The sequence below is a fragment of the Chaetodon trifascialis genome, chromosome 1, assembly GCF_039877785.1.
Source record: "Chaetodon trifascialis isolate fChaTrf1 chromosome 1, fChaTrf1.hap1, whole genome shotgun sequence".
NCBI lineage: Eukaryota > Metazoa > Chordata > Actinopteri > Chaetodontiformes > Chaetodontidae > Chaetodon > Chaetodon trifascialis.
The window spans coordinates 21,261,897-21,288,332 of NC_092056.1; the positions used below are offsets into that span (position 1 = coordinate 21,261,897).

A 26,436-nucleotide genomic window follows, 5' to 3' on the forward strand; every position below is an offset into this window, starting at 1 on the left:
AACTCACGGGCAGCAACAACCCAGACAATATAGTTTCCACACTGGATCATCGGCATGTGTTCTTCAATGAACCAACAAGCAAATTAGCTTTGCGATGCTCTTCAGCTTGCTCATTATTATCAATGATTGCAGCTATAACCACATAGAAAAGAAGAAACCCACAAAGATATTTTGGAAGTCAGCTGGCCTTGTTCAAATTCTCCACAGTGCCTAATGGAACAGTGTGTGCAAATATGGTGGTGGATTTTTTAATCGATGATTAGCACATGAAACAGCTCTTCCTCGAGGCTGTTTCACTCTGACACACTCTCTGTAGGGATAAATGGAAAGTAATTAGGATGGGGGTCCAACAACAAACTAATAAACCAACAGGCAATGAGGAAGTGCAGTGCAGAGGCAGTTCCCATTGGCTGTTGAAGCATTATTTGGGGTCCTTGAAAGGTTAGTGTGTGGTCATACTGAGATAGTTTATTGATTTCTTTCTGTTTGAAAGAATTACAGCCCACTGCCCCAAAGACCTTTAAAAGTAAAACCAGGAGCTAATATTGCACTCATACGCTGCACTTTGTGAACCTGGCAGAGAATCTAAATGTTAATATTCTCCCTGAAGCAGTCCTCCTGTTCCTCCGTCATCCTCTGATTGAGAGGATTCTTTTCTCTCCTCTGTTTTGGAGTTGAGGATGCAGAACTTGTGCTGCTGGTTCATTAGATCTGCTACAATTTCATGCTGACTGAACCTTTTAATTTTGTGTCTTCCCCTCACTGGGTCTACTGACGTCAAACCAATCAGCTAAGGGGAATATGAACATTCGATCTCACTGAAGGTAGGAACAGCGGAAGTAAATAGGCAAAGTAAAAAGGTCAATTCAATCAAAACAGGGGTGTCATGCAAACCAAAACTGCATTGGGCACAATTAGAGCAGGGGGCATGGGGGTCCTTCCCCAGAAAACAAGCAAAAAAATAATGACACAGTTGTCTGCCATTTGACATATATATTCAAAGACTTTGTGGGGATTGTTTGAAACTTCAGTAAATCAGTTTTTGTGGGCCAGTCATCTCCCACTTTCTGCTCAGGTGAATACAGTATATTCATGTAGAGATCTTCATGTCAGTTTTTTGTGCTGCTATGATCACTGAATTATCACTTCTCTCACACTACATCTTTGACACTGCTGCCACTTTTCTTGAAAAAGAGCTAAATGTTGTCTGCTTCACCCAAACATTTTAAGGGCCATACATCCACAAAAAGGGCTCCATCCACAATGATTCGTAATTTAGAGGACATAAAGCCACACATTAAAGGAACCTGCCAACATGGTAAGAGCTGTATGAGTACAGATGAGCCTGTGCTGGCATCACATAGTAATGCCTGCTTCATTAGATATAATTATTATTATAGTTTGTTTTCGTTTCGAGAATCATCATCGGACTCTTCACATATCTTTACCTGCTTCACACAGATAATAAACTGTGACTGTCTGATCATCATCACCATCATCATCATCCCTTGATTGGTCTGAAATGATCATTATTGAGTGAACAAGTCTTTCAGTTCACCATAAATCTCACCTAAGATAACTTGCACTATCAACCTTGTGACTGAGGACAGTACTGGAGCTTTCTGCTGTTTATTAGAACAAGTTCCTCTTCTGCATCTTGAGATATCAAACTGAATTCAGAGTTTTGTTAACGATAACCTGGCACAGGATTCACACATCTCTCTCTCACCAATATCAAATAGGATGCTATGCTATTGCAAGTCACGACTAGCTAGCAAGCTACAAAACTAAACAGCTGGATTGAGGGATGGTGAATTTACTAACTTTAGCTGGTATTAGCCAACTGTCTTAAAAGCAAATTCTGATGATATTTCTCACATGCAAAATGTGTATAAAACAATTACATTTCATTTTCACAATCAATACCTTTGAGCATCAATACCTTTGAAAAAGATTATTAGATAGATAATTAGAAGAATATGTCATAATATAAAATGATGATAGCCACAAAAAAGATAAAAATCTTTAAAAAAAAAAAAAAAGATAAAAGAAAAAAAAGAAATTCAGATATCAGAAATCTGGTGAGCACTCCCCGCCCCAGCTTGAATGGACATGACTCATCTGAATCAATATTTCATTGTCTCTGCCAACAGTGTAAAAACAGTTTGGTTCCTCGAGCCCAGAGAAGGATTCACATATCTCTCACCTTCTTCAAGACTTCCGCTCAGTCACTGTTTTATTGCAATATTGAATGTGAGCATGTGTGTACACCAGTGTACCAAACACAGGCTTTTACATGAGCACTGTTTGCTGTTTGTTTGTTTTTTATCCATGATTGAGACTATTTGATGTTTTTTTCCATTGGCTCAAAACAGAGACACCACAAGCACTCCTTAGAATAAAACATGACAGGAGTTTACTTATGGAAAAACCAGACCCAGGAGATTAAGATTTTCAAGTAAAAAAAAATATCTAAATGTATTCAGTTGAATTTGTAACCACATTAAAAAAAAAAAAAAAAAAAAAGTGACTGCAAATGGACGTAGCTTTGAGCATAAGGACTCCTGGTACTGAACGGGGATCTAAACACAGACTAAACACACAGCAGAGGGTTGAAAGCAAAGAAAAATGTGGATGATCTCTGTTTAACACTTGAAAATCTAGTTTGTCTGTCGTGCTACAAAAACACCTTAATATTTGCTCAAAGGATTACTAATATCTTGCATTGCTATCCAAGCAGCTGATGGGAATTTCATTTTGTTTTCAATGTGCTGATTTTCTCTAACATTCCACAAACCTCCGCAGAGCTTTACTGGACGTGGAGCAGCTCCGACTTCTGATTTAATTTCAGCAAAGGATCACGAAAAACTTAATGGATAAACCTGCCATTAGACCTGAGAAACACACAGGCAATTTCTTACATTTAATGACATTCCCCTTTAACACTGTACTATATTTAATGTCAAGATTAATAAAGTTATTTGTGCTGAAATATTCAGAAAAAAAATCAGAAACTCATTAATTCATTCCCAGTGCCTGGAGGCTTTCTTCCACAGCCCTCCCCCCTCCCGCTGTGCAGCTGTGCAGGACCTTCACCTATGCCCTCCTACTGCAGCATCCACAGCCTCCCAGCTTCAAAACCACGAAGAAAAAGCCAGACAAAGAAAATCTATGTATTGAGCAAACACAAACACCGGTGTCTTCATTTAAACTGGACTGGCTGTCAGTCAAGTTCTCCAGGGAAAACCAGACCACATTAACGTGCACTAATCTCATAACATCCTATAGAATTCGTAACGCCTCGTGTCAGCCCTTCCCCTGAGAAGCTGTCAGACAGTAGATATTCGTTCTTTTTCCTTATGGACGATAAAGATTCATCCAAACAGTTTAGCTAGCTGCAGTGTGCGTTTGTGGTGTCAAGCCTTCCAATTCATTTCATAATCTTTGCAACATGTCAGACTCTCTTAATCTGGTTTTCCATTTGTCTTCCTGTGTTTGGAAGGTTTTTTTTTCTAATTTTTTCTAAATGCTACAAGGCTAATCTAAAAGACAGGCTGCCAGCAGTCTTCTTTCCCAACACTACCCTAAAGGTAAATCATAAAAATGAAAAATTGGTCACAACATGAAATATAACATACTGCAGAACTGCATTGACAGGGCAGCTGGTAAACCTCTCAGCTTTGAATATGTGTGTGATCCCAAAAGGCCTTAAAAACTCACTCTGGGATGATTGAACATGTTGGGAATGAAAGTAAGAGCCAATTAAAGTCCATGACATGATTTGCATCTTGTGTTTAATTATTTTCCCTGTCACTATAAAAACAGGCCTTCTTTTGATGTGTGTGTGCATGAGAGAGAGAAAGAGAGAGAGGGAGAGAGAGAGAGAGAGAGAGAGAGAGAGAGAGAGAGAGAGAGAGAGAGAGAGAGAGAGAGAGAGAGAGAGAGAACAGGCAAAGCCACCTCTCTTGTCTCTGATATGGACGTGAGCTGCCATCTTTGCGGTATAAAAGTGATTTACTGTCTTTCTCACTGATGCCGTTCGGTCACACTGGCTATTACCCTGGTTTCTTAAAGGGTCAGTTCACTAGTGGTGTGTAGCCATGCAGATATGTGTTCAGATTTTTAGGTATTTGGCTGTGAGATTTCTGCTTTGACCCCAGGATGGAGGTGAACGGAATTTTGCAAGTGCTGTCTCACAGCGTTTAAGAAAACTCACAAGTAGCATGTCTTTCCATAAAACCTCCTGATCGCAGCATCTGTGTTGACTATTACTTTGGTGGAAAATAGGTCCAGTGTAAACTGAGGCCAGTGGATCGTCCAGATGAATGGGGTCAATGTTTCTGTTGTGGTTTTTTAGCTATGCTCGAGGCTCTGTAGGAATGGCCACTGGTCTGTCTGTCAGCCAGACCAACACTTTGATCCAGACTGAGATATCTCACCAAATTTTCAATGGATTACCATGAAATTTTGGACAGATGCTCGTGGCCCCAGGATGAACCCTAATCCCTTTGGTGAACCCCGACTTTTTCTTGAGCGCCACCAGCAGGTTGACATTGATAACTTTGTGTGAAATGTCTTGAATGGATTGCCATGACTGACATATTAATGTCCCCCTCAGGATGAATTCTAATAACTATGCTGATCCTCTGACTTTTCATCCAGCACCATCATCAGGTCAAAATTTCAATTTGTCCAATGCTTTGGTTTATGACCCAATACCTGCAAGACTAATGACATTTCCATCAGCCTCAGCTGTGCTTTAACTGTGTCTAAAATCCATGCTACATACTAATTCCATACAGTATGTGCTACATACTGATATCCATAATATATATATACATAATATTCTGTTTTAGCAGTTACTACAACAAAACACAACCCGGATTCCCAAAAAGTTGACAAGACAGAATCGTTTTTGACAGATACTCCATTGAAAACAGTCCAAAGACAATATGTTTAATGTTTTACCTCATCAACTCCATTGATTTATGTAAATATCTGCATATTCTGAATTTAATGCCAGTAACATGGTTCAAACAGGTTGATACAGGAGCAACAAAAGACTGGGAAAGTTGTGGAACGCAGGTAAACAGCTTAATTGGTAACAAGGCGATAGCATCACGATTAGCCAACTACATGGGCTGGGGAACTGTTTGCGAAACCACAGTCAGTTAACACAGTTTGTTTGCAAATGATTGAGTTCTGTTTGTATTTACATCTTGCACAACTCTATTTCCCTAGCACATTGCATCGTGGGAGAAAAAAGTCCATTAACAGCACACTCAAAAAATGACTGTAGTTAGTCTGCATGTTGTCTGCTTTAGTACACGGTTCTCATGCAGTCCAAGAAACATTAGTTTACGCCAGTTACCCAAATGTGCAGAAAAAATATGGCCACAGCCAACAGCACTTGGAGCTTGATTTAAAGGTATCAAAACAGAGAGTCATTCCTATCCATGATATATGAGCGACTTGTCAAAACAACTCGACTCAGGATCATTTATAGAGGAAGCAAATGGGACACTTTCAGACCGGAGTGCTGCATCAGTTGAATAGTCATGAATCATCGGTTTGAGGAGACAGTCTCCTGCGCAGAGAGAGAGGGTGAGTGAGATGCAGCGACATTTTGGGGACTGTCGGAGCGGGACAAGGTGAGGACGCGGCGATGAGTCATAGTGCTGGTAAGCACCTGCACCGGTGGCTCTGACTTCATCACAGCCTGCAGGGGTGGAGCTCCCTGGTCACGGTGTGCACACCTTGCACTCAAGGAGTCATGAGTTGACCTTGTCGCACGTCAACAACTCTTCATCTCGTCTAACAGATACAACACATGCTACGTAAATTCAAAATATGTCTGCAATATTTTTAGTATGATAGCCTGCTTGTCATCATAGGTAAAGGCATAAACTCGAATTGTCTTCATTCATTTTACCGACAAGCCAGTAATCAGTGAACAAAACAAAGCCTCTACAGCCTCCTCATATTTCCCACACTTTGAATGTAGCATTTTTGTTCAATAACATGCTTTTCACTGTAAGTATACTAAGTAACTAAGTGTTTACAGCTATGCTAGCAGCTCTGTGAGGCCAGATTTCTGCACAGAAGTGCTTTTAGCTAAATGCTAATGCCAGCATACTGACATGTTGATCAGAATCAGAATCAGAAAAGCCTTTATTGCCAAGCACAATTTTACACATACGAGGAATTTGCTTTGGTGAAGTTGGTGCATGACACATCTAGTAAAAAATAAGCTATTAAAGTAGTAAAATAATATAACTATATAAATGTATATACACAAGCCTGTTTTTTTTTTTTTTTTTCTGGAAACACAGTCTGTTTTTTCAGATGTTTAGGTATAGTATTTGCCATCGTCACCATATTAGTTTAGTATTAGTTAACAATGTCAGATGTTTTGCAGAGTATCACCAAATCAATTTGAATTTGTCGTCTGGGGACCATGAGTGTCCGTACCAAATATCATGGAAACCCATGCAGTAGTTGTTAAGTTATCTCAGCCTGGACCAAATTGGTGTGCTGAGAGACTCACAACCAACTTTGCCATCTCTAAAGCCACGCTGATAGCATGGCTGAAAATTGCTAACATCGACTGTTAGAGTGCATTGGAACCTGTCTATCAAGAAAAAATGTGTTAATCCCATTGACATAAGCTTGGCTCTGCTGTGAACTGTTACTACTTACAGCTTGTTGGGAGGGTAAACAAAACAAAACAATTGAGGCGAGTCCTCAAATCTGGTGTTGTGTATTACTAAAAGAGTCTGTCATATACTTAACCCCAATAAAAGCTCCACGGGTGGCAGTGACCTTAATATGAATGGCTTCTGTATGCTCCCTGGTGCGTTCGCGTGCCAAGACAAAGGGATATTATTTGAGTGCAGCGACAGATTAAGGGTGATGTGGTCAACAACCAAGCGTTTGTGGAATGCAACCTTCAGGACTTAAACACTGTCCCAAATGATGATTTTTTCACGACAGAAATATTTTTTTCAAAGTGAAAATGGCTCTAAAACCCCCAGCATGCTCATTACCAGGAAGCCACTTAATTCTTATCAAAGTGCTTCACCCAGTGCTGCAGAGCTACTTGGCATCTTGTTATTGCATCTTCAGTTTGGAAGTGCCAACGTCTGAGGACTGCTTGGCACATTCATTTTTTCTTCTTTTTCACTGTGAGATAGAGGCTAATTTGCACCCATAATTCTTTAATCCATTTGTTTTTAGAGAACTCAGTCTCAGTCTTAGGGTACTCATAGCTTAATGCATTCATTTATTATTGCACCATATCACTGCAGAGTGAACAGAAAGGTAATAAAGAAAATCCTGTCCATATTCAGAGGAAGTCAGACTATTGAGTGGTCCAGCCACCTCCCTGTTGTTGCAATCCTGACTTTTGCATAAATTGGATGATTTTAATCTCCTCAAAAGTAATCCTTGATTGAATTGGAGGGATTACTGAAGGCTTGGCAGATAAAGGAACGCAACTTTGATTTGTCGTCTGTCTATCAGAGAACATACAATAGAGGGAGACCTGCAAATAGTGAAAGAAAAAGAACAACAGGGACACAGAGTGAGAGAGAGAGCAAGACTTTGCCATAAATTTAACCCTCACCTACCATGTGTTTTTCCAGTGCAGGGCTGTTAGCCTTTATCTGTGACACAGCTGCACAAAACCAGAGGGTGACAGCATTTCCAGAAGTGTCAGGGCTCCTTCAGACCAGCCTATCAAAATGCAGCCTCAAGCACTGTGCGCCTAACATGGTTCATGTCATGACATTTGTTGGTGTTAACAGTCAAAATATATGACAAATTATCACATTGTTGCACATCACAGCAAGCAAGGGGCTGGAGACTAATTATTAATGTTATCTTGTCCCTTGCGGACGTGAGGAGAGGTTTTGTGTTATGCATGATTTGTGTTACTCGTTAAGAAAAGATAATGCAAATTTTGATTGGACGTCCTGAGCAGAGCAGAAGGTGCAGCCACGCTGTCATTCAGACTGCATGAGTCCACAGTTCTTTTTTACTCTTTACTAGGGGCAAAAGGAGATTACATGAATGGCTGAGTCTGGTTGTGTTCAGGTCTTTGCCTTTGTACATAATCCCCCGTAATTCTCTTTGTGGTGGGCGCTCTCAGTTGTCATTCATTGTTTGACGGCTGCAGGGTAGCCCCAAGAAGAGAGAGAAAGAGGAACGCTGATACCCAAGACAAGAGAGCAGAAAAACTTTCTCTCAGCAAAGAAATATGTCACTGTCAGAATCTGAGAGAAGATGCTATAAGGTTTGACTCTCTTCTCTTATCCTGCAAAACACATTTGATATATACCTCAGAATATGCTACAAAGAAACAAGTTTTCAATCAACCCACTGCTCCTGTACATTGGTGACAGCTTACTGTATATCTGCACAGATTACTGTATGCAGAATTTTCAAATATTATACATTTTTCCCAACCTTTGAGCTCTTGTTACTTGAGGCTTTTATGCTGGTGTTTTTGCACTCTTTCGTATAGTGTAAAACAACTGTGCTGCCATGTACACAAACAGAAATAGAATTTCCACACAATTTTTCCAAGTTACCACAAGCCTAACAAAAAAACGGCCTCCACTGTCTTGGCATAAATACTTGCAGTTCTTTGCAACAATAAATAAGAATTTGTTACAATTCAGAGGAGTAATGTGCATGGATATATATTTTTTTGTCTATATATAAAAAAAAATTCTGTATTTTCACCTGCTATTGCAAAGATCAGAAACAAGTTGAAGGCTACTTGAGACTGTTTACTTCCGACAGCAAGGAGAAAACTATGCACTGACACTAAAACTTGATATTTTCTTGCTTGATTTAACAGGTAGTAATATGTGGAAGCCGTGATCGATAGACGTGTGTTGCAGACTCCTCGAGCACAGTCTGAGGCTGCAGTAGGCAGCGCGTGCTGTGGGAGGAGCTTAAGTTTACAAGCTTGGACGCGAGCAGCCGTCAGTCTGTAGTGGAGGAGGCTCGTCTCCAGACGTCGGAGGATGGCCCTCACTTCACGGACGCACTGACGGACTTATACATAAGCGAGCGTACGCGCACTTTGCGGATTTAAACGGCGATTCGCTCCATTTTCCACAGTTTTTCCAACGACGGTGAAGACCTGAGCCGCGAGCGACTCTTCTGCGCTGCAGCTTGTGCGTGGTAAGGTCCGCTCGCGCCCGTTCGCTGTTCTCTGGCTTTAAGGTTAAACACCTTTACAAAGGTTAGACGGAGTGAGGTGGAACCACGTCTATGTATGATTTGGAGGGGAAGGAAGGCTCTGCGGACCTCTTCAGCCTGGCGACAGTGTACGCTTTAAGTATGAAACTCAGGCAGCTCACTCGAAGCTGGGATCTTAAAGCGTAAATGGAGGTTTTCTGAGAAACTCCTCAGATTGCTGCTGTTTTGCCTGATTACTTATACTAAACGAGACTTTGCATGTGTTCCTGCATGTGGTCGCCTCAGAGCTGCTTTCATCTTCTTTCCCTCAGGCATGTGTTTTGGTGAATGTCTCATGCACACTTTGTAAACCTCCTGAATGATCCTTTGTAAATTTGAATTTAAACTGCTTGTTGTAAAAACAGTAGGTGGGAGGCAGTCTGATGGACTGGTCCCTCTGTTTTCTGTCTACACATGTGTGTAAACAGCTGCTTTTCACATTTAGCCCAGCGAAGCAACAAACAAAAAACACCTCTGTTGCACTGGCTCTGCTTTATTTACAGCAGACTTAAAGACACGTTGATAAAAAAAACCTGCTGCTGCTGCTCAGCCCAGATTGATCACACAGGTCTGTTAACACCATGTGGAGCCTTTCGGAATTGATTCTGTCCAACTTTACACTTGCTTAATGCCTCTTGCTTGTTTTCTGTTATTCTCCAGCAAACAGCCGCCTCCTCTCATCTCTGCTGGCATTTTGTGGAAGGTGTTGTCGTACCTCACATATTACTCTGCTTTTCTAAGCAGCACACAGTTTGACCCTGGATAAAGCATCCTTTTTTCCCTCTCCCAAACCACGAGTGCTTATGAAATCTGTGCTTTATCCTGAACTGATGGACCAAATCTGGAGTCCACGATGTGCGTGAGAGCTGAAGCCTAGTTCAGTGTTTGGATGGTGATATGCTTTGTTGGAATCTGCCTGTAAATGACCGGTGGAGCAGTCTCTCCCCTTTGGGCCTCTGCTGCTCTTCTGCTTCTCCTAGCAGTGTGTGATTCTGTATCAGTAACACTAATAACACTGATAGTCTCTGGCTCTCTTACTGTCAACAAAGCTGCAGAAACCTTTTCTCTTGAAGCATCCCCCGCTTCCATCCTCCCTCTGTTTCTCTGAAAAACTCACACATATGCACACACAGACCTCCACCCACACAATCACACACGCATTCAAACACTCAAAACAAACATGCAGACTCCACCCAACACTCCACCCACTGTAACAACTTCAGAGGAATGGTCAGCATGTGGAGAGGTTGTGGCAAAAGAGTTGGAAGGGAGGTGGAAAGCGGGGAGGGGAGACACTGCGCTGCTTTTAACCCCCAGAAGGTTAGTGATATCCCATACAGTGTCCAGAGGGACTGGAAGCATTCAGTGCAAGCTGCTGGGAACTTGCATATTCAGGGGTCCTGGTGCAGCCTCCCATACAATGCTGAGATGTGGGAAAACAGTCATTTCACTGAGCTGCAGCCAGACTGCACCCGGGACGGGGCAGGCCTGAAGCCAGCCGCGGTGCCTGTTCATCAGCGGAGTTGAGTTAGTGCAGATGAGTTCAGAAAGGGGCTGTTGTCCATCCCAAATGAAAGGAGCGATGTGTAAAAAATGCCGTGCAGGTTGTTGTTTTCTGGGAGGTTTTCCTGCAGCCTGAACATTTGGCAGTCAGTTGCGTTAGTTTGAGGAATGTGGAAGAATTCTTACGGCATTATTGCAACTTAAGCTGTGAAAAGTCACACCTTGGCCTTACTCATGGGCGATAAGGTTTAATGGTTCACATTTGCGTTCACTAAAACTTGGCTGTGGCCCCGTTTGCTGACTGTCTGTGCATAGCTTTGTCTTTCAGTTGCCAGGCCATTCATATTCAGTAGGACCTGCAGGGCCTGGCCAGCCTTTCTTCTGGCCCTGCAGGGGTTTAAATATTGGGCCAAAGGAGGGCTCTGAGTCCAGGTGATGTCCCTCTGGGCCCCGGCAGATGAACCTGGAATTCATTTCCCTAATTGGACTTCTCTGCCTTCCCCTGTCGCTTGATCTTTACCCACTCTGGCATTACTTTCACAAGCAAATCTAAAAACATGTGTTCCACTTGACTCATTCCTATCAGACAGCTGTCATGCCTGGTCCTCTCCGGTCATGCAGGACCAGAGTCTGGAGCTGCTGGTCCATACCTATCACTGCTCCACCACAGAATGGCACTGGTCCTCATGGACATACTGTATGTTTGCTCAATGCTGTAAACAAATTTACAGAGTGTATACATAGAGTATACTGTCATTCACTAAATGTGGTTTCTGCTGTGTTTACACTGGAGATTCAACATGGCGTGCATCTTAATAGGATTTCTATTGTACATTTGGATATGAAAGGTTAATGATATATTCTACAGTCTCATCATTTTCAAGTAGAGATTGAGCAGAGAAGTAAAGTTTGAGAGGACCAGAATGTCAAATGTAAACTCAGATTAGTGCCATAATGTTTCTATAGTAATCCTCTAGTCATTGTAGAAATGTGATAAGGTTGAGCAGTGTTTAACTGTGGTTTGGAGCAACCTGCAAAACCAGGTTGATTAACACACATTATGTTGACTCTTGTTCTAATTATTATAGGTGATTATTTGTACCTCTGATGACTGTTAAAGTTGGTGTCCTCCACATGGACATGGATGAGGCCTTCACTGAGGTGGCTGTCTTTGGATGGAAATATATTATGTAACATGTTCCTCTCAGGAGAGAAATTAATGTCTTCCCCATTTTCCTTCTCTTGTTTTCAGAGAAACGTAGAGAAAAAGATAAACTATGGCTTTGTAATGGAAAACAGACTTTCTGTGTGCCTGGAATGTTTTTCCTTGTGAATCCACTGATAAAATTATCTTATATTTCAGTTGGAGGGATATGGATACAGCTCTTGTGTTTTTACTTTGCCCCAAGATGGTCTTGAAATTCAGTATTTTACGTGGGAAATCACAAAATAGGACCATCTCATTTTGCTATGAAAACAGAGGAAGTGCATTCGTAGGAGGGAAAGTTATCGGGCACCTGCAGTCACAAAAAAAGGCCTTGCTTAGAAGAGATAATCAAGACATTTATTGAAGGAAATATTGCAGTTTTATTTCTCTTTAAACATCCTCTTAAAGCTTTTATTCTACTACATTAACAAATGGTGTCAGTACATGCTGTAGTGCTTCATCTTTTTAAGCCTGCTTCAGTGCAGAAAACTTCTTAGGGACTATGTAAAAATTACTAGTGAAGTGGTGTCAGAAAAGGGTTTTGTAAATTAAAGAGATAATGGTCTGACTTTCTTGAGAGAGCTGTCTTTTTTTTTTCACCTGGAATTCACATTTTATTTCAGCCTTTATTTGCAGTGTAAGTAATAGTTATAGTTACAAATTTTACAACTTTTGTGTAAAAATGTCCACTTTTCCACATTTCTTATGTTTGCCATGCATGAAATTGTAATTTCCTATTGGTCCTTAAATGCGACATTGGGAGCAGTTTGTTTCATTAAGACATTCATGTTTAAATTTGGCTACAGGACCAAATGAGTTCTACCAATTTACACTGTCATTGTTTAATTCCTTGTAATTTCAAAGGATGGCTTTTGTTTATTCTATTTTTTAAGTGAAACATGAAGTTCAGCCCCACTTTCCACCCGGATAATTTTCCTACAGTCCCTAACTCATAAAAATGAGCTGATTTTGCCCTCGACTCATAATCATAATATCAGCCATCTTTCTAATAATTTTAATGATTTCCCCAGCTTTTCTTACACAATGAAGTGCTCTAAATTAATTATGATACCATTCCTTATCTTTCCCGTGTATCATCTATCATCAGCGGGATTGTTGCCAGGAGGGGCCACACTGTTGACTTATTACTTCCTTTATTGGCGTCGACTGCTCACAACGACAGAGCCGGAGCCCCTGACGGTGTTCAAAGCAGAAGTGCTTCAGCTGTTCCTTTTTGAAGTGGACATGTTTGCAGAGAGTAAACAGCCCACAGCCTTGAGGTGGCGAACCAGACAAACGACTCAGACAAACTGTCGTGTTTCCACTTGGGATGAGTAATGTGAACAGCTTCGTGGTCGGGTCCCGCTGTTACCATTGTCGATGTCCGTACCTGAACGCACCAAAGCGATCGCAGTGCAGGTCTGGCGAGGTGAAGCAGGGGCCAGAAACAGAATATCGTCATCTGATATGCCTTTAAATCCTATTGCCCTGCTTGTCAAATCGAGTAAAGAAATGAGTCCTCACATCGGTTTAACTGCAGGGATTAATCGTGCCCCCCCAACTCAATGTTTAAGTCATGAGATGAATAACCTACTATGGATAGCCAAGACTTTGGATTTGATGGTGTAATTAGCAGATGAACTGTGATGCTAACACAGCGTGGTCCAGACCTCACAAAGACCTCTATTGTGATTACATGACTGTAAATCTTCACTCTCCTTTGTCACGCCATAGAGTTTGTCCACAGACTGGACTGACATCATCATCAACCCAGCACACAAAAGAGATGTTGTCCTGTCTTGTGGCCATTTGCAGCTTTGATAGCAACAAGTGTTCTCTGTACATCTAAGTTAGGAAGTCACAAGAGGAGCGAAAATGGCCTTTTTTTCTCTCACTGCTGACAACTTTGGACAGTCATTAAACTGCACTCTGCCAAACTGCAGAGCCCTCAGCGAGTGGGACTCTGAATCCCACTGTGTCTTTTTTTGTGATGTTCCCACCGGAAGCAAAATGTTGCTCTAACGATGAGGATTTCCTGATTGGTCAGCGCACTTCATTAGTCTAAATGGGTCATCAGATTAAAAGTGTGGCGAGCTTTCCGACCCAGAGACACACAATAAACAAAAGGAGATTAGCATAATCTGTTTTCTACTGAGTTTATTGTCTAATAGCAATCATTTTTAAATGCAGTAACATGATTTCCTCATAAGTGGCTCCCACAAAAGGTTCCCATAGTTTCTGTAACCAAGCTGTGATCAAGTGGGAAATGATGCCTCCTATCACACTGCATTCTGACTGACACACACAGCTCATTATTGAAGCTCTGCAACTTTTTCAGGAACTGATCTCCCACCGTTCCCCTGTCAGGCTTGAATAATTTGAGGCAAGGGCAACTCTGTATCAGAGGGAATAAGGTGACCCCAGCTCTCCTTTAAGCACTTATCTCCTCTGCCAGTTCTGCTTCACTCACTCGTTTGAAATGATAATTGCTCTTTCCTGCGTGGCAAAGCTGAGCAGTATGTGCACAAATGTAAAAGGGGGTTTGAATATTCCTCGACACCTATTGGAGCTTAGATTCACACTGAAAGTGGTGTCACGCCGCGGTCTGCGCTCCCCAGAGCCGTGTGTGTATAGCATGTTGGGATAGGTGTCACCCAGAGACGAGTCCCGTCGATGTCCTAACGATAACACAGAGGGAGCTCAGCACTGCATTTTAATGAATACCTTTGAGTCAGGGACATGGACGCGATGGGATCATGGAAACAGTGCACGTACTGTAATTAAACAATTAGCACAGGCCTGTCTGGTAGTTTAGGGTCATGCAAAGCCAATTGGGTGATAACTTGATTATGAGCAGGAAGAAAGACTCCGATTGTTGTCACGTCACACCTAAACCAGGTTATCTTACTCACATTAAGACTGATATCTACGTGCACCTAGATTAACTCATTATTCTTTGCTTTCATGCTACACGGCAGGTAACAGAATTCACTAAGGTGTAAATTCAACAAACAAAAGTTTGTCTACTTCCATTTTTTATTTCCTATTGACCTGGAAGTCACACATCTTTCTGGAAATTGACCCCAATCACACAGTGAAACTTATGTTCCTAACAGCCATGGAAACGCCTAAATCTCAATGTTATTATTTGCGTCCACACAAATGAGTGATATGGGGAGTATTTAAGTATGTCTTTAGCTCAGGAGTAAAAGGTTCACTGTGTGGTTTGATGCAGATTAACGTATTCTACACAGTCTCTCACTAAAATAGCACATTTGGAGTATTGAGCAGCAGAACTTCCCATCAATGAGCGTTTTCTAGTTTAGTAAGTACGCTTTGTGTCTGTCATGCTAAAGGGAGTCTTTGATCCATATTTATTTAGCTTGAACCATCAGTGAGTGAGTCATTTGGGGGTCATGGGAAGTGGCTGGTTTCTGACCCGAACTGCCTTCAGCTTCATAGTAAGTCTGATGTCCCTGGAGTAAAGCACTAACTTGCTATCCAGCATTTTTCTTGTTATTTTGTTGTTTGAAAGTCACCATCATTGTGTCTTTGAATGCATCAGGGACATACTGTAGCAGGATGCATTACAGCCAGCCATCAATAGAAAGATGATTCTATGAATAATTAATACACAGGCAGGAAAGTCAGTATCCTCATATTATCACTCTGTTATTGCACATGGGAATCAATAATTCACTAAAACACTGTTGGTTTCAATTCTCAGAGACTTTCTTATTACCGTCAAATGAACTCAGGAAGGCAGAAGATGTTGTCCAGGAAATAAAGGATGGGCTGTGAGTTGGAAATCTTTTTAGTAGTTTGTGAGCTATCAAGCTAACAACAATGAGGGACAGGACAGAAAAACATACATAAACACATGAGCATGTTTCTACTTTTGATCCGTTTTCATCTCTCTTTAACAGACTCACTGTTAAGGGTTGGAAAAACACATAGCAGCTTATAGCTTATCAGCTGCTTGCTTTCATTAAGACAAGCACATTTGCATGGAGGAAATGGAGAGGGACACGCTAAGTCAATAGCTCTTGATTAGCAGTCAGAGATGGTTTTTTTCGTGGCATGGGTACAAATTTGTCTCTTTCAGAGGAAGTTTGCCCTCAGGCGTCACGATCCTCAATCTTCAGTGTGCAGCTGTCCCATATTATAGGCCTAAAAGTTGGAGCGTGTGTAAAGGTTTTTATTTTATCCCGGGTTAAAGTCTCTTCTGTTGTGTGCTGACACAGAGGCCTCGCTTGGTTTCAGAGCCAACAGAAGATCGTGTTACCTGCTGGCCAGAAATCATATTGGAGAGACAATATAAGAACGTGTGTGTGTGTGTGTGTGTGTGTGTGTGTGTGTGTGTGTGTGTGTGTGTGTGTGTGTGTGTGTGTGTGTGTGTGTGTGTGTGTGTGTGTGTGTGTGTGTGTGTGTGTGTGTGTGTGTGTGTGTGTGTGTGTGTGTGTGTGTGTGTGTCATCCACACTGTGACTCAGGACAGAAGTGAAAGCGTGTCCTACTGATTCCTTTATGTCTGTTGACATTAAAAGAAATCTCTTTAAAATTTCTACATGTATTTCTCTGCTCTGTAGGAATTCCCTTTAAGAGCAGTGCAGTATCTGGATGGAAAGATGTTTTTGTAAGGCCTGCGTTGTGTTCAAGTTGTCCGTAATAAAAGCTACTCAAAGGCCTCCTTGAGAGGATACCCTGTAGATTTTTCTCTGATAGACACATTACTCATAAGCTGCCATACATTTAAAAAAAAGACATTTTAGCCCCAGTATGGACGTACTGTAGATTTTCCAGTCCCAGTTTATTTTTAAGCCAGTTGTGATTTATTTAAGAGTCTGCTCTCTTGGTGCTGGGAGGAGTCTATTCAGCTGAAACCCTCCTCTTCACTCCCTCCTGTCTCATCCCCAGGTGGGCTGGATGAGAGAAAATGTGCTACCTCATGTTCACACGATGCACCGTACATAGTGCAGTACCACATAGATGGTATGAAAATAACAGCAGTTTACCTTCCACCCCTGACTGAGCAATCCTCTTACAGGATCCACGATTCAAAACCTATAAAGTTAGTTTTCAAAGTGAGAGTACCTGGTTCTGTTCTGCATCACCCATGATTTATTCATCAAATGGACGAATTGTCTTTAAGAAGCAAACTTTGCTGGTTTATTAAAAAGCAGTAATATGTATTGTGTAGCATCGTGGCCTACCTGCCTTATTACACTGAATCCTTTGCAGTAAGACTATTGCATATATGCAGCCTGTATGACGTAGATCCTGAAACTGTATGGAGAAATCCAGCAGCTGGTTTATTTGTTGCTCTCTCTTAGCTGCCTTTACCGTGGTGGCAGGAAATGAACATGTTCACACAGCAGACAAAGCACTAGTCTGAAATTGGTTATGACAAAAAATGGCATTAATGCACCGCTTCTCTGTGACCTCAACAGTTTGATGCAGGAAGTGTAGGTAACGCTGGCACTGTGAGGCAGACTGCTCAGTCTTAAGCTGTCCTTCATCGGCCCTCTGTTTGCATGTCGCTCTGAATGCAGTGGAAAAAAGGTAGTGAAGGAAAGTGAACTTGATTCCATGAAGCTTATTGTAAATACGATAAAAGATGATGGCTTTACAGCTTGTTCTCAGCAATAACGTTCACATTTCACAGTCACTGAATAGCCAATCATTGATTTTTATTTCTTTTTTTGGGGGTGGGCTACCTTCCCCCTACCATCCTCTTGGTTGAATTCAGACCCATCATGCACTGCCCACTCAGCTAAGCAGACCGCTATAAGTAAGAGTTATAATGGCACACACAGCAAGGAGTCTCTGCCTTGTCAGTCACCTACTGAGGTCTTTTCTGTCCAACATAATGGCTCCATAAATCTCTCTGAATGGTAATCTGCACCCAAGGGGCCATGTTGTTTTTAGGGTCCGACATGGACAAAAAAGTCAAGTTATTGCAGGACAAGGACAGATATTTGACTGTAGTGAAATGATTTAACCGGTGGTTTCTTTTCTGTTTGTTGGGAGCAGTTACTGATATGTTTTCTTTTGCAGTCTTACAAAGTCACCCTGGCAAATACTGAAAGACTGAAGTCTCAATCTTGATTGCAGCTGCGCAAAAAAAATGCAAATGCATTTCTAGTTCTCTTTCACTTTGGGCTTAGATGTATTCATGATACTGTTAATGGATTGGACGGCGGCCTAATCAGACCTCATGTCGAGCTCTGTGATAGCGCTGTCATCACAGGGTCCTGCCTGGCCACTGATTATCTCCATAAGTGCCTCGGCCCGTGCCAAAGACTAAATGAGAGACAAGTCACTTTGCAGGGATGACTTATTGGGAGCTGGTTGTGGAGCACAAAGCCCAGTCGTTCATACAAAGCTAGCCAAATGGTTAGCATTCATGCTACCCACTATCCGGTGAACTTGGCTTGACCTGGTCGAGTGTATGGTCCAATCTGTCTGTCACATCCTTTCTCTCTCTCAACAGATGCAGGTATTAATAGGGAGCCTCAAGGGAGGTTCGAAAGGTTAATGAATCTGTTGCCTTAAGCAATATGGCACCAGATTCACCCTTCATAGATACAAGGAGCAGCAGACCCTCTTCGAGATGAGCAGATGGGTCCTGTGGCACTGAGCATAGTGGGTTGCCTGTACTGTAACAGCTCTAGTTGAATAGAGCTCTAATCCTATAAGTCCTATGATAGTTGCTTCTAATAAGATCACTTTCTTTGGCCGAGCACTTGCTGTCAAATATGATTTAATACTCATTAATATTTAATGCTTTTTCCTTCAGATCCGTGCTTTGTTGTTCTTCAGAATGGATTACGACACTACATGATTAATTTGACTAAAATGCATGTACTGGTGACACGGTATTGAAGCAAACAAAATATGTAGGAAAAAGCAGAACAAGTGCGTCATTGCATCTGTTTAGTCGCCCTTCATGCCCTTGCTAAGCCTCTGCAGACCTGCCTGTGGGGTGTGGAGCATCACGTCTCATCTTCCTCAGGTGCTGGACTCAGTTCTGTGAACATTTCAGGCATCACGCCCCTGAGTCATCCTGTGCTTTGGATTCACAAGACGCCATAAGTTTCCCCATCTGCTGCAGGCGTCTCTTCATATGGACTTAACTCAATTTATGACTGAGCTCACTATGTTTTGTTGTTGGTTGAAATACAAGAGACCACAAGGAATAATTAAATGAATTAAAGGGATGGAAGTTGATTGAATTTTGGCAGCTTTGATACACCTCACACCTGGTACAAGCACCTGTCTCTCCTGCTTTCATACCTGAGATATTTTGATACAGTAAATGCCTGATGTATCTTTAACACTCTCTGTGAAGTTACCCATCATGTATCACCTCTTATCTAGTAACCATGTATAGCCTCTTTGCTAGACGATTATGTGACTGTGCATAGCAAACGCCGAAGTAACTTTGGCTGGGCATTGGTAACTATAGGCCTCTGAAAGGTCAATGCAATAGTGTTGAGATATTTCTTTATGCATTACTGCCCAACAGAATTAGCCAAAAAGTCTCTGCATTTATCAGAGTGCCAGGAAACCCTCCTAACAGCACCCCTCTCTTTTCATTAATATTTAAAAGACCTCTGGAGTTACATAAGGATATGCCCTGGGAACATGAAGACCTGGGGTGTGCGACACACACACAGGGCTGCCATGCTTGTTGTTGCAGTCTCAACAGGCTTGAAAAGGACCAGCTGAGGAGGTGGGGGATGTTACAGGATCATGAACGGATGTTTCAGCCTCCAGTGACTCAGCTAGCTTCAGTGGAGCAGCAGGAACCAAAGCAGGCTGGTAGACGGGTGACAAGTGACACAGACGTATTGTTTTACTGGTCCAGACTCAAGGGATGGACAGAGACGGGGGCGTGACAGCGAGGCATGGATGCAAGAGAGGAGAGAAAAAGGATTTATTCAGTAAAAGTAGTAGAATCTGTCCTGCCACTGCAAAGGTGAGACTGATGACCATCCTCCTACCTACAAAAATGCCGTTTATACTTAATCATTATGGAAGATGAACAGCTTGCTAGTCAACTACAATCTGTCTGCTACCAGCCCTCAACTCAACAAGCCATTCAGTCAGCAAGCTGCTAATTTTCCTGGTGCCAGTCTGTAAGTCTGAGAGCCAGCTCATCCTTGGTCAGTCTTCCCACTGGCAAGCAGCGTGGAGATGGGGTTGTAAATTTCTGTTTAACCTTATAGTATCTCCAGGTTGATCAGAACTCCCCAGCTGGCTGCCGTCTCTGCAGACAAGCGGGGGCCACTAGCTGACCCCCACTTGTCTTGTACTGTTGTTGGATTTATTAGCCCCCGTAAATATTTGAATGAGGTCTTCTGGGAGTTGTTGCAGTGACGCAAGCTCTCTACCAGAGACGCCATGTGCTCTCCAGTGTTTACTTTCTAAACGCTTGGACGGAGGCAGCGCTGTCAGGCAATAAGGAGTAGTGAGTTGTGTTCTATCACAGGAACAGGCTGTGCTATGCTTACTGACACAAGGGTCTGTACTCTTCTCAGGATATCGGTAACATCATAAGAATCAAGTAACAGTTTGCACTCCCATCAGCCCCAGCTTGTAAACTTGTTAACTTGTTGTTGCCATTGCTTGTATGATCAGGCTGGCATTTCATTTAAAGGACTGCTGTGCAGTAGTACAGCTTCACAGAGCTGTTAGCAGGACTGTTTGAAAGCAGCTATAATCACATATTAACATTGGATCAAATACGTGTAATGTGAAGACAATCAGCTCTTCAGCTCTACACAGCTTTATTGCAACTTTCAGCTCATTTTCGTTTTCAGGTTCAGCTTTACTGTTTTCGGTCACTCGTCACTCTCATTGCGTCATTTGTGGCAACACAATGCAGCTGTTTTCATAGAAAAACTCTGTGCCAAACAGCAGACAGACAATGGTCATGACTAGCTGGTGAATTTGGAACATTTAGTTTCAGGCTTAATAGCCTGATATTTCCTTCAGGTTTTGGTGGAGACCAAAAACAGAGTGAAAAGGAGAGTGAAATTTTGACAAAGATTTGCCATAAGAATGACTAAATGAATGCTAACGTCGTTGTGTATCAGCAGGATTTGTAACTGTTTGCTAAGAAGTTCACCACACCAACTTAGATGGTCAGTGTTGGTGTTTAGAGCTTGTTTCAATCTCCCCCAAGTGGCCCAAAAATCTGTTAGTGCCACATCAAGAACTACCAAGATGCAGTTTCCCAATGAATCTTTTATCATAAAGCTGCACAACTTATGTCCTGTGTTTGTTTAGCAAGGAGTGATGAAACAGATGGCAGAAGTACCTATTTCAAGGGTTTTCCAAGAAAGCAGACACTCTACTAAGTTGAAAATCTCAGCATACGTCTACAGAAGAGGCACCTTTTCTGCACACTCACACTGAAGGCAATAAAAGTCAGAGAGCAGATGTGTTCATTGCGCCTCTTTGAGGCAAATTACAGAGTTGTCTTGGGAGTCACTGTTCTTTCATTTAATACTCCGCATAGCCACAAAATTAGAGCCAAGCTGCCATATCATCTTCTTGGGGATCTCTTACCGATTGTTGATGACAGCTTAATTAAATACAGGGCTTAAAAAAAAAAAAGTCCAACATGCGTTTTATCTCGCAGAGAAACTTTGTGGGCCGCTGTGTAAATTGGACATTCACTACAATTTAAAAACCCTTTGAGCTACCGCATGGTGCGTGTGTGCTCCTGTTAGCTGGCTGGTGGTCTCTAAAGTCTGTTTAGTTGAGTTTTTCGTTGGCAGTGTGGTAAAAGAGCAACCAGTTGAAGCATAAATATTTGTTTTTGTCATCAAGGCTTTAGCTGGAGCCATCAGTGTGCTACAGTTGAATATTAAAGTCTCAGGACAGAGAGATGAGGCGGGTGATTTCAATGGCAATGCAATTGTTTGCTGTCAAAGCTGATTAACACCTTAACTTGTGAATTCTTGCTTCGTTGTTTGCAGTAAAATCCTCACCATCCCCCAGAGTGAACCGCAGCCAAATGTATCAGTTCTTGTGCTTTTGTAGTTGTTGGTTATAGCATCAGAAGTTGGATATGGATCTGTTATTCTAGCTTGTGTTCCATCTTTTTTTTTTAACGTGTTCTTGGATCAGACATAAAGAAACAACTTCTCTCTCTTCTCCCCGCAGATCCACAATGACTTTTACTAAATGGCCACTGGTCGGAGCTTAGTGCCAACGCATCGAAGAGCACTATGAGTAGATGACAACAAGCAGCCTTTAATCCAGACAGGATTCCTCCTCTCTGTGCTAAGAGTCTGCTGACCGTGTGTAAGGACCACTGGGAGTACAAGAATCAAGTCAAGGACGCAGCCTGCAGCAAGATGGGAGTGAGAAAATAAAGCTCTGCAGAGTCGAGAGGAGCTTAATGAATTCCAGGGAATCTTAAAACAAACTGTGCATTTGTGTATGTCTGTGTGAGAGGATCAGGCAACCATGTGGACATTAGCTGCGTCTGTCCACTGTCTTCTGGCTGCTGCACTTCTATTGGCGAGCTGCCTCCAATCGCTGATGGCCACTGAGGATGACGTCACGCCGCGCATCAGTTTCCCTTACAGTAAGTCAAAATAATTATTCAATGCCCTTTTGTTCAGACGAGATTATTGTCAGCTTCGCTAGAAACGTGAAATTCCAGTGTTATTACAGTTTCTCCTTTCACTAAACCCCACCCTCAAACAGCGATTGTCCAATCACATGTTGAATAATGTCGTGCGCATGGGACTGTACATGAACAATACTTTGTGTGTAAAGAATTTGGATGATGGTTTTTTTTATCCTTCCAAAACCCAAATAAGCACAAACATGCAAAGAAAGGATTAAACAGTGTGTTTATCTGCTCTGATGTAAGCTGCAAACATTAGCACCCAGCTAGCTTACTAACCGCAGAGGTAACCTAACCCAGCATGAGGTCCAAGCACAGTGGCATGCTATACTGCATCATTTAGTGGAGTTACAGGTTATGTCTTTGATAAGCTGCATTCATGACTAGTGCATGTGCTGTGTGGCATTTGTCCACTGTGTTGGAGCTGGATGCTACTATGTGAGAGTACAGGCTAATGTTAGCAGTAGTTATCAATTTACACCAAACTCAGCCAAACTCTTCATCTGAGATACTGCTCACTTCCGCCCACACATTGGTTTGTCCTCATCCAAAAGCCTTTTCTCTTTTCTAGTTCAAAGTAAAACATACTTTTTTCAAAATCGGACTCATTTTACTTGTCCAATTATGTAAGCCAAGCAGCTAAACACATACCTGCGCAGACCTTGGAAAATAAAGTCATCCGGAGATGGTTTTGTCAACCAACTCATGAAGCTAACGTTAGCTTAATTAGCTCGCCAGCTACAGCTGAGGAATCTGCTTCAACTGTTGTAATTTCAGCAGAAATAATTGACTATTGCTCGCTGCAAATGAACCTGCGTTTGTCTTCTTCTGTCTAAAAGCAAATTTACTGAGAGTTTCGAGAGGTAAATCTTCCACTATTATCACCCTAACAGGAGGTGTAGCAACAGTATCAGAGTTATTTTTTGAATTCCAAACAAAATAACATCACTTAGGTCAATGGCGCACAAAAACAGCATAACACAGCTGCAACAAGTGCGTAGGGAATAGCGTTTGCAGCGGTATGTTAACACAGACGGACATGACAGAGACCACAAGTGACTGCAGGCCCAGATGCACTCATGCCAGCATGAAGACGGCTGCTGTACAAACACCACTCCTCACAAAATTCACTGTTGTTTTTTCCACCCTGAGCCTCCACAGAACAATGGGCTGAAAAGGCATGGCATAACGTGACTCTTCAGAGTTACTCACGTGCAGCAATTTGAGGCGAGTATTTTGGTGCACATGTCTTCTGATTTTGCACCTTGAAAAGCTCTTCCAAGCTGCCCCCCTACACCCAGACTAATTGACCTTTTGGTATTGTCCTGCTGAATGCAACAAATATAAACTTAATGTCTCTCCTGGCAAATGCTCTGATTGAGTGGGAGACCTTTTTGCACCTGACTTCATCATTGCATGTAATTACTTCACACCAGACACTGCAGCACTCTTCGTATTATGACAACTGTGGATTAAGCTTTTATCATGTTAAAACATGGTGCACAATTTGTTCAGCTAACAGCTTTTTGGCAATTGATTGATGCATAATGGGAGCTTATGACAAATGAGGGAAAAGAGAAATAAGGTTGCTGTTTGGATGTGGCTCACAGGAGAAATTGCCTGCTTTTTCAAGGAAGTGTCACTAAACAGTCACTTTTCAACTTTGTGTGTCGTAGCTGTTGGAAAAGGACAGTTGAACATCAAGTTAATTCTTAAAATTAGCTCCCTGGTTCATGTATTTTTGTCCTGCCCTCGCCTCTGTTTTTACACTGCTCATACGGGCGAATATGCCCATCCAGCAGAAAGCAAAGTACAGGCTTATGTGGATGTCGGGCTGCGTTGGCTCCTGTAAACACTACCTGTCTGATTCTGAAGTTCCTGCCTCTGAAAATAACAATCTGATGCTTGCTTTCTTCTCTCCTCAGCCAGCTCAGTGAGGCGTAATGCTGTAATTCACGTGCACCATCTCAAACTGGCATCGCTTATACCCAAGAACAACCTTTCACATGCTTGAGCCAATTTAATCCATTTAGTTCTTTGAGAAACAAGTTAAATGGCTCAAGGCTGGTTCCCAGCAACTGAGTGTTTTGCAAACCACTGGTGCCCCGCCTCTTTGCTTTGCTCCACTCGCCATTCATAATCTAAATTTCATGTATTTTGACACCAGCAGTGAGTGATTGGGATTCTTTCAACTGGAGAGCATGAGTAGTGGTGTCAGACAACATGCTTTTCAGCAGATAATGCGGTGTAGAAAATCTTATTTAGACGCCACTGACACTGATTGTAACTTATTCATTTAGAGCACGGCTTTGCATAAACAGGGTGTGCAGCATCACTGACATGCTAAACGTTTGTGTATAAACTAGCCTCAATTCAACCTGCACCATTCAAGCAAAACATGGAAAGCAGGTCACTCCTTTAAACCTCCATTCTGGTTTGTGTACTTGGTAAGAAAAGGGGGACCCGGGCTGTTTTCTTGAGAGAGGACCCTTGCCTCAACGTGCCCCTTCCCTGTAGAGGAGTCCCTTCTCTTTTAGTGCTCCTTCCCTCTCCTCCTGCTCCTTCCCTCTCTCCTAATGAGCAGGCTAATCTCTCATGTGTAGTGAGTGGAGGTTTTTGTGGTCGCTGCAGTGGGAGGGCTTGTCTGTTTTTCATTATGGTTCTTGTGCAGAGAGACAGCACAAAGGATCATGGGACTTGAAGCAGTAAGCATCAACTAAGCATGCTGCATGTATCGCTGTGGGTTATCTGAAACTTCTTTCTGCAGAGATGCACTGAGGAGATGATTTATTTTTCCTCTTTTGTTTTCTTTCACTTGGAACAAGAAATTCAAGTTCTGCACATAGTAAGAGCAGTTCAGTACATGAACGAGCTGGTTAGGGCAGATGGCAACAACCTTGATTTTATTTTTTATTTTCGTAGCACCCGCCTTCAGTACATGAACTGTGTTTCATGCCACCCTGTTTTTGCAGTGATTCTGGTTCCAGCTCATCATTTTTGGAAATTATGATTATTTACTTTCTTGCTGAGAGTTAGAGGAGATGATCAATATTACTCTCATGGCTGTCTGTTAGATATGAAACAGCAGCTGGTTAGTTTAGCTTAGCTTAGCTTAGCTTAGCACAAAGACTAGAAACAGCAGGGGAAAACAGCTAGCCTCACTCCATCTAAAGGTCACAAGGTCTGCCTACCGTCACCTGGTACCTGCACTGACTTGTTATATTATGTGTGTTTTGTCTGTATGCAGATTTGAAAAAAAATCTATATATTAATATTGTTACTTTTGCAAACAGGTTAATATCAAGCATGTCATCAAACACTTGGGCCGAATAGCTTATTTTATGTATGTAGAATGACTTTGTTCTTCAATCTGGGGTTTATGTCTTCCAGAAAAGTCTGGAGTTAGATGCAGCATAACCTTTTCGAGTATCCTTTTTTTCTCCCGCCATGAAAGCTGAATTGAAAAAAGTATGTGTTGATAGTCATAAAGAATCACAGTTAGGGCTGTGTCTTCATTTCAATGTTGTGTTAAATGACTATATGCTCCCTCTCCCCATCGTCACAAGTCGGCATCCAGAGCCTGTCAGTTTCTGCTCTATATACACAGTTTATATGTACTTGTGTGCGTGTATAACATTCAGATCATAAGGCAACATTTCCACTTTGACGCAGGCTTCGTGTAGAGAAACAAATCAAAATGCCCCTTTAAGCCTCGCTACCAAGAAAGCTGTGTGTGCCGAGTGTACACAGTGTCCTTTCACGTTTGCATTTGGTTTATGTTCAGCGAATATTGTGCGCTTTCTCTCATGCATGCTAATCCAGTGACCTTG

General features: G+C 42.1%; 1 protein-coding gene across 2 annotated transcripts in view; it reads left to right on the forward strand.

The window, feature by feature from the left end:
- The window catches only part of LOC139332041 (semaphorin-4B-like), a 55,814-nt gene that overhangs the window by 1,395 nt on the left and 27,983 nt on the right, over positions 1-26,436 (forward strand). Inside the window, exons 1-2 of one of the 2 annotated variants that reach the window (XM_070963727.1) lie at positions 9,001-9,192; positions 22,135-22,561. In XM_070963727.1, coding sequence (XP_070819828.1) covers positions 22,441-22,561 — 121 coding nt within the window. In that variant the 5' untranslated portion in view covers positions 9,001-9,192; positions 22,135-22,440. Of the gene's footprint in view, positions 1-9,000; positions 9,193-22,134; positions 22,562-26,436 lie in introns of those variants that run through there. The other variant, XM_070963735.1, reaches the window with a different exon arrangement.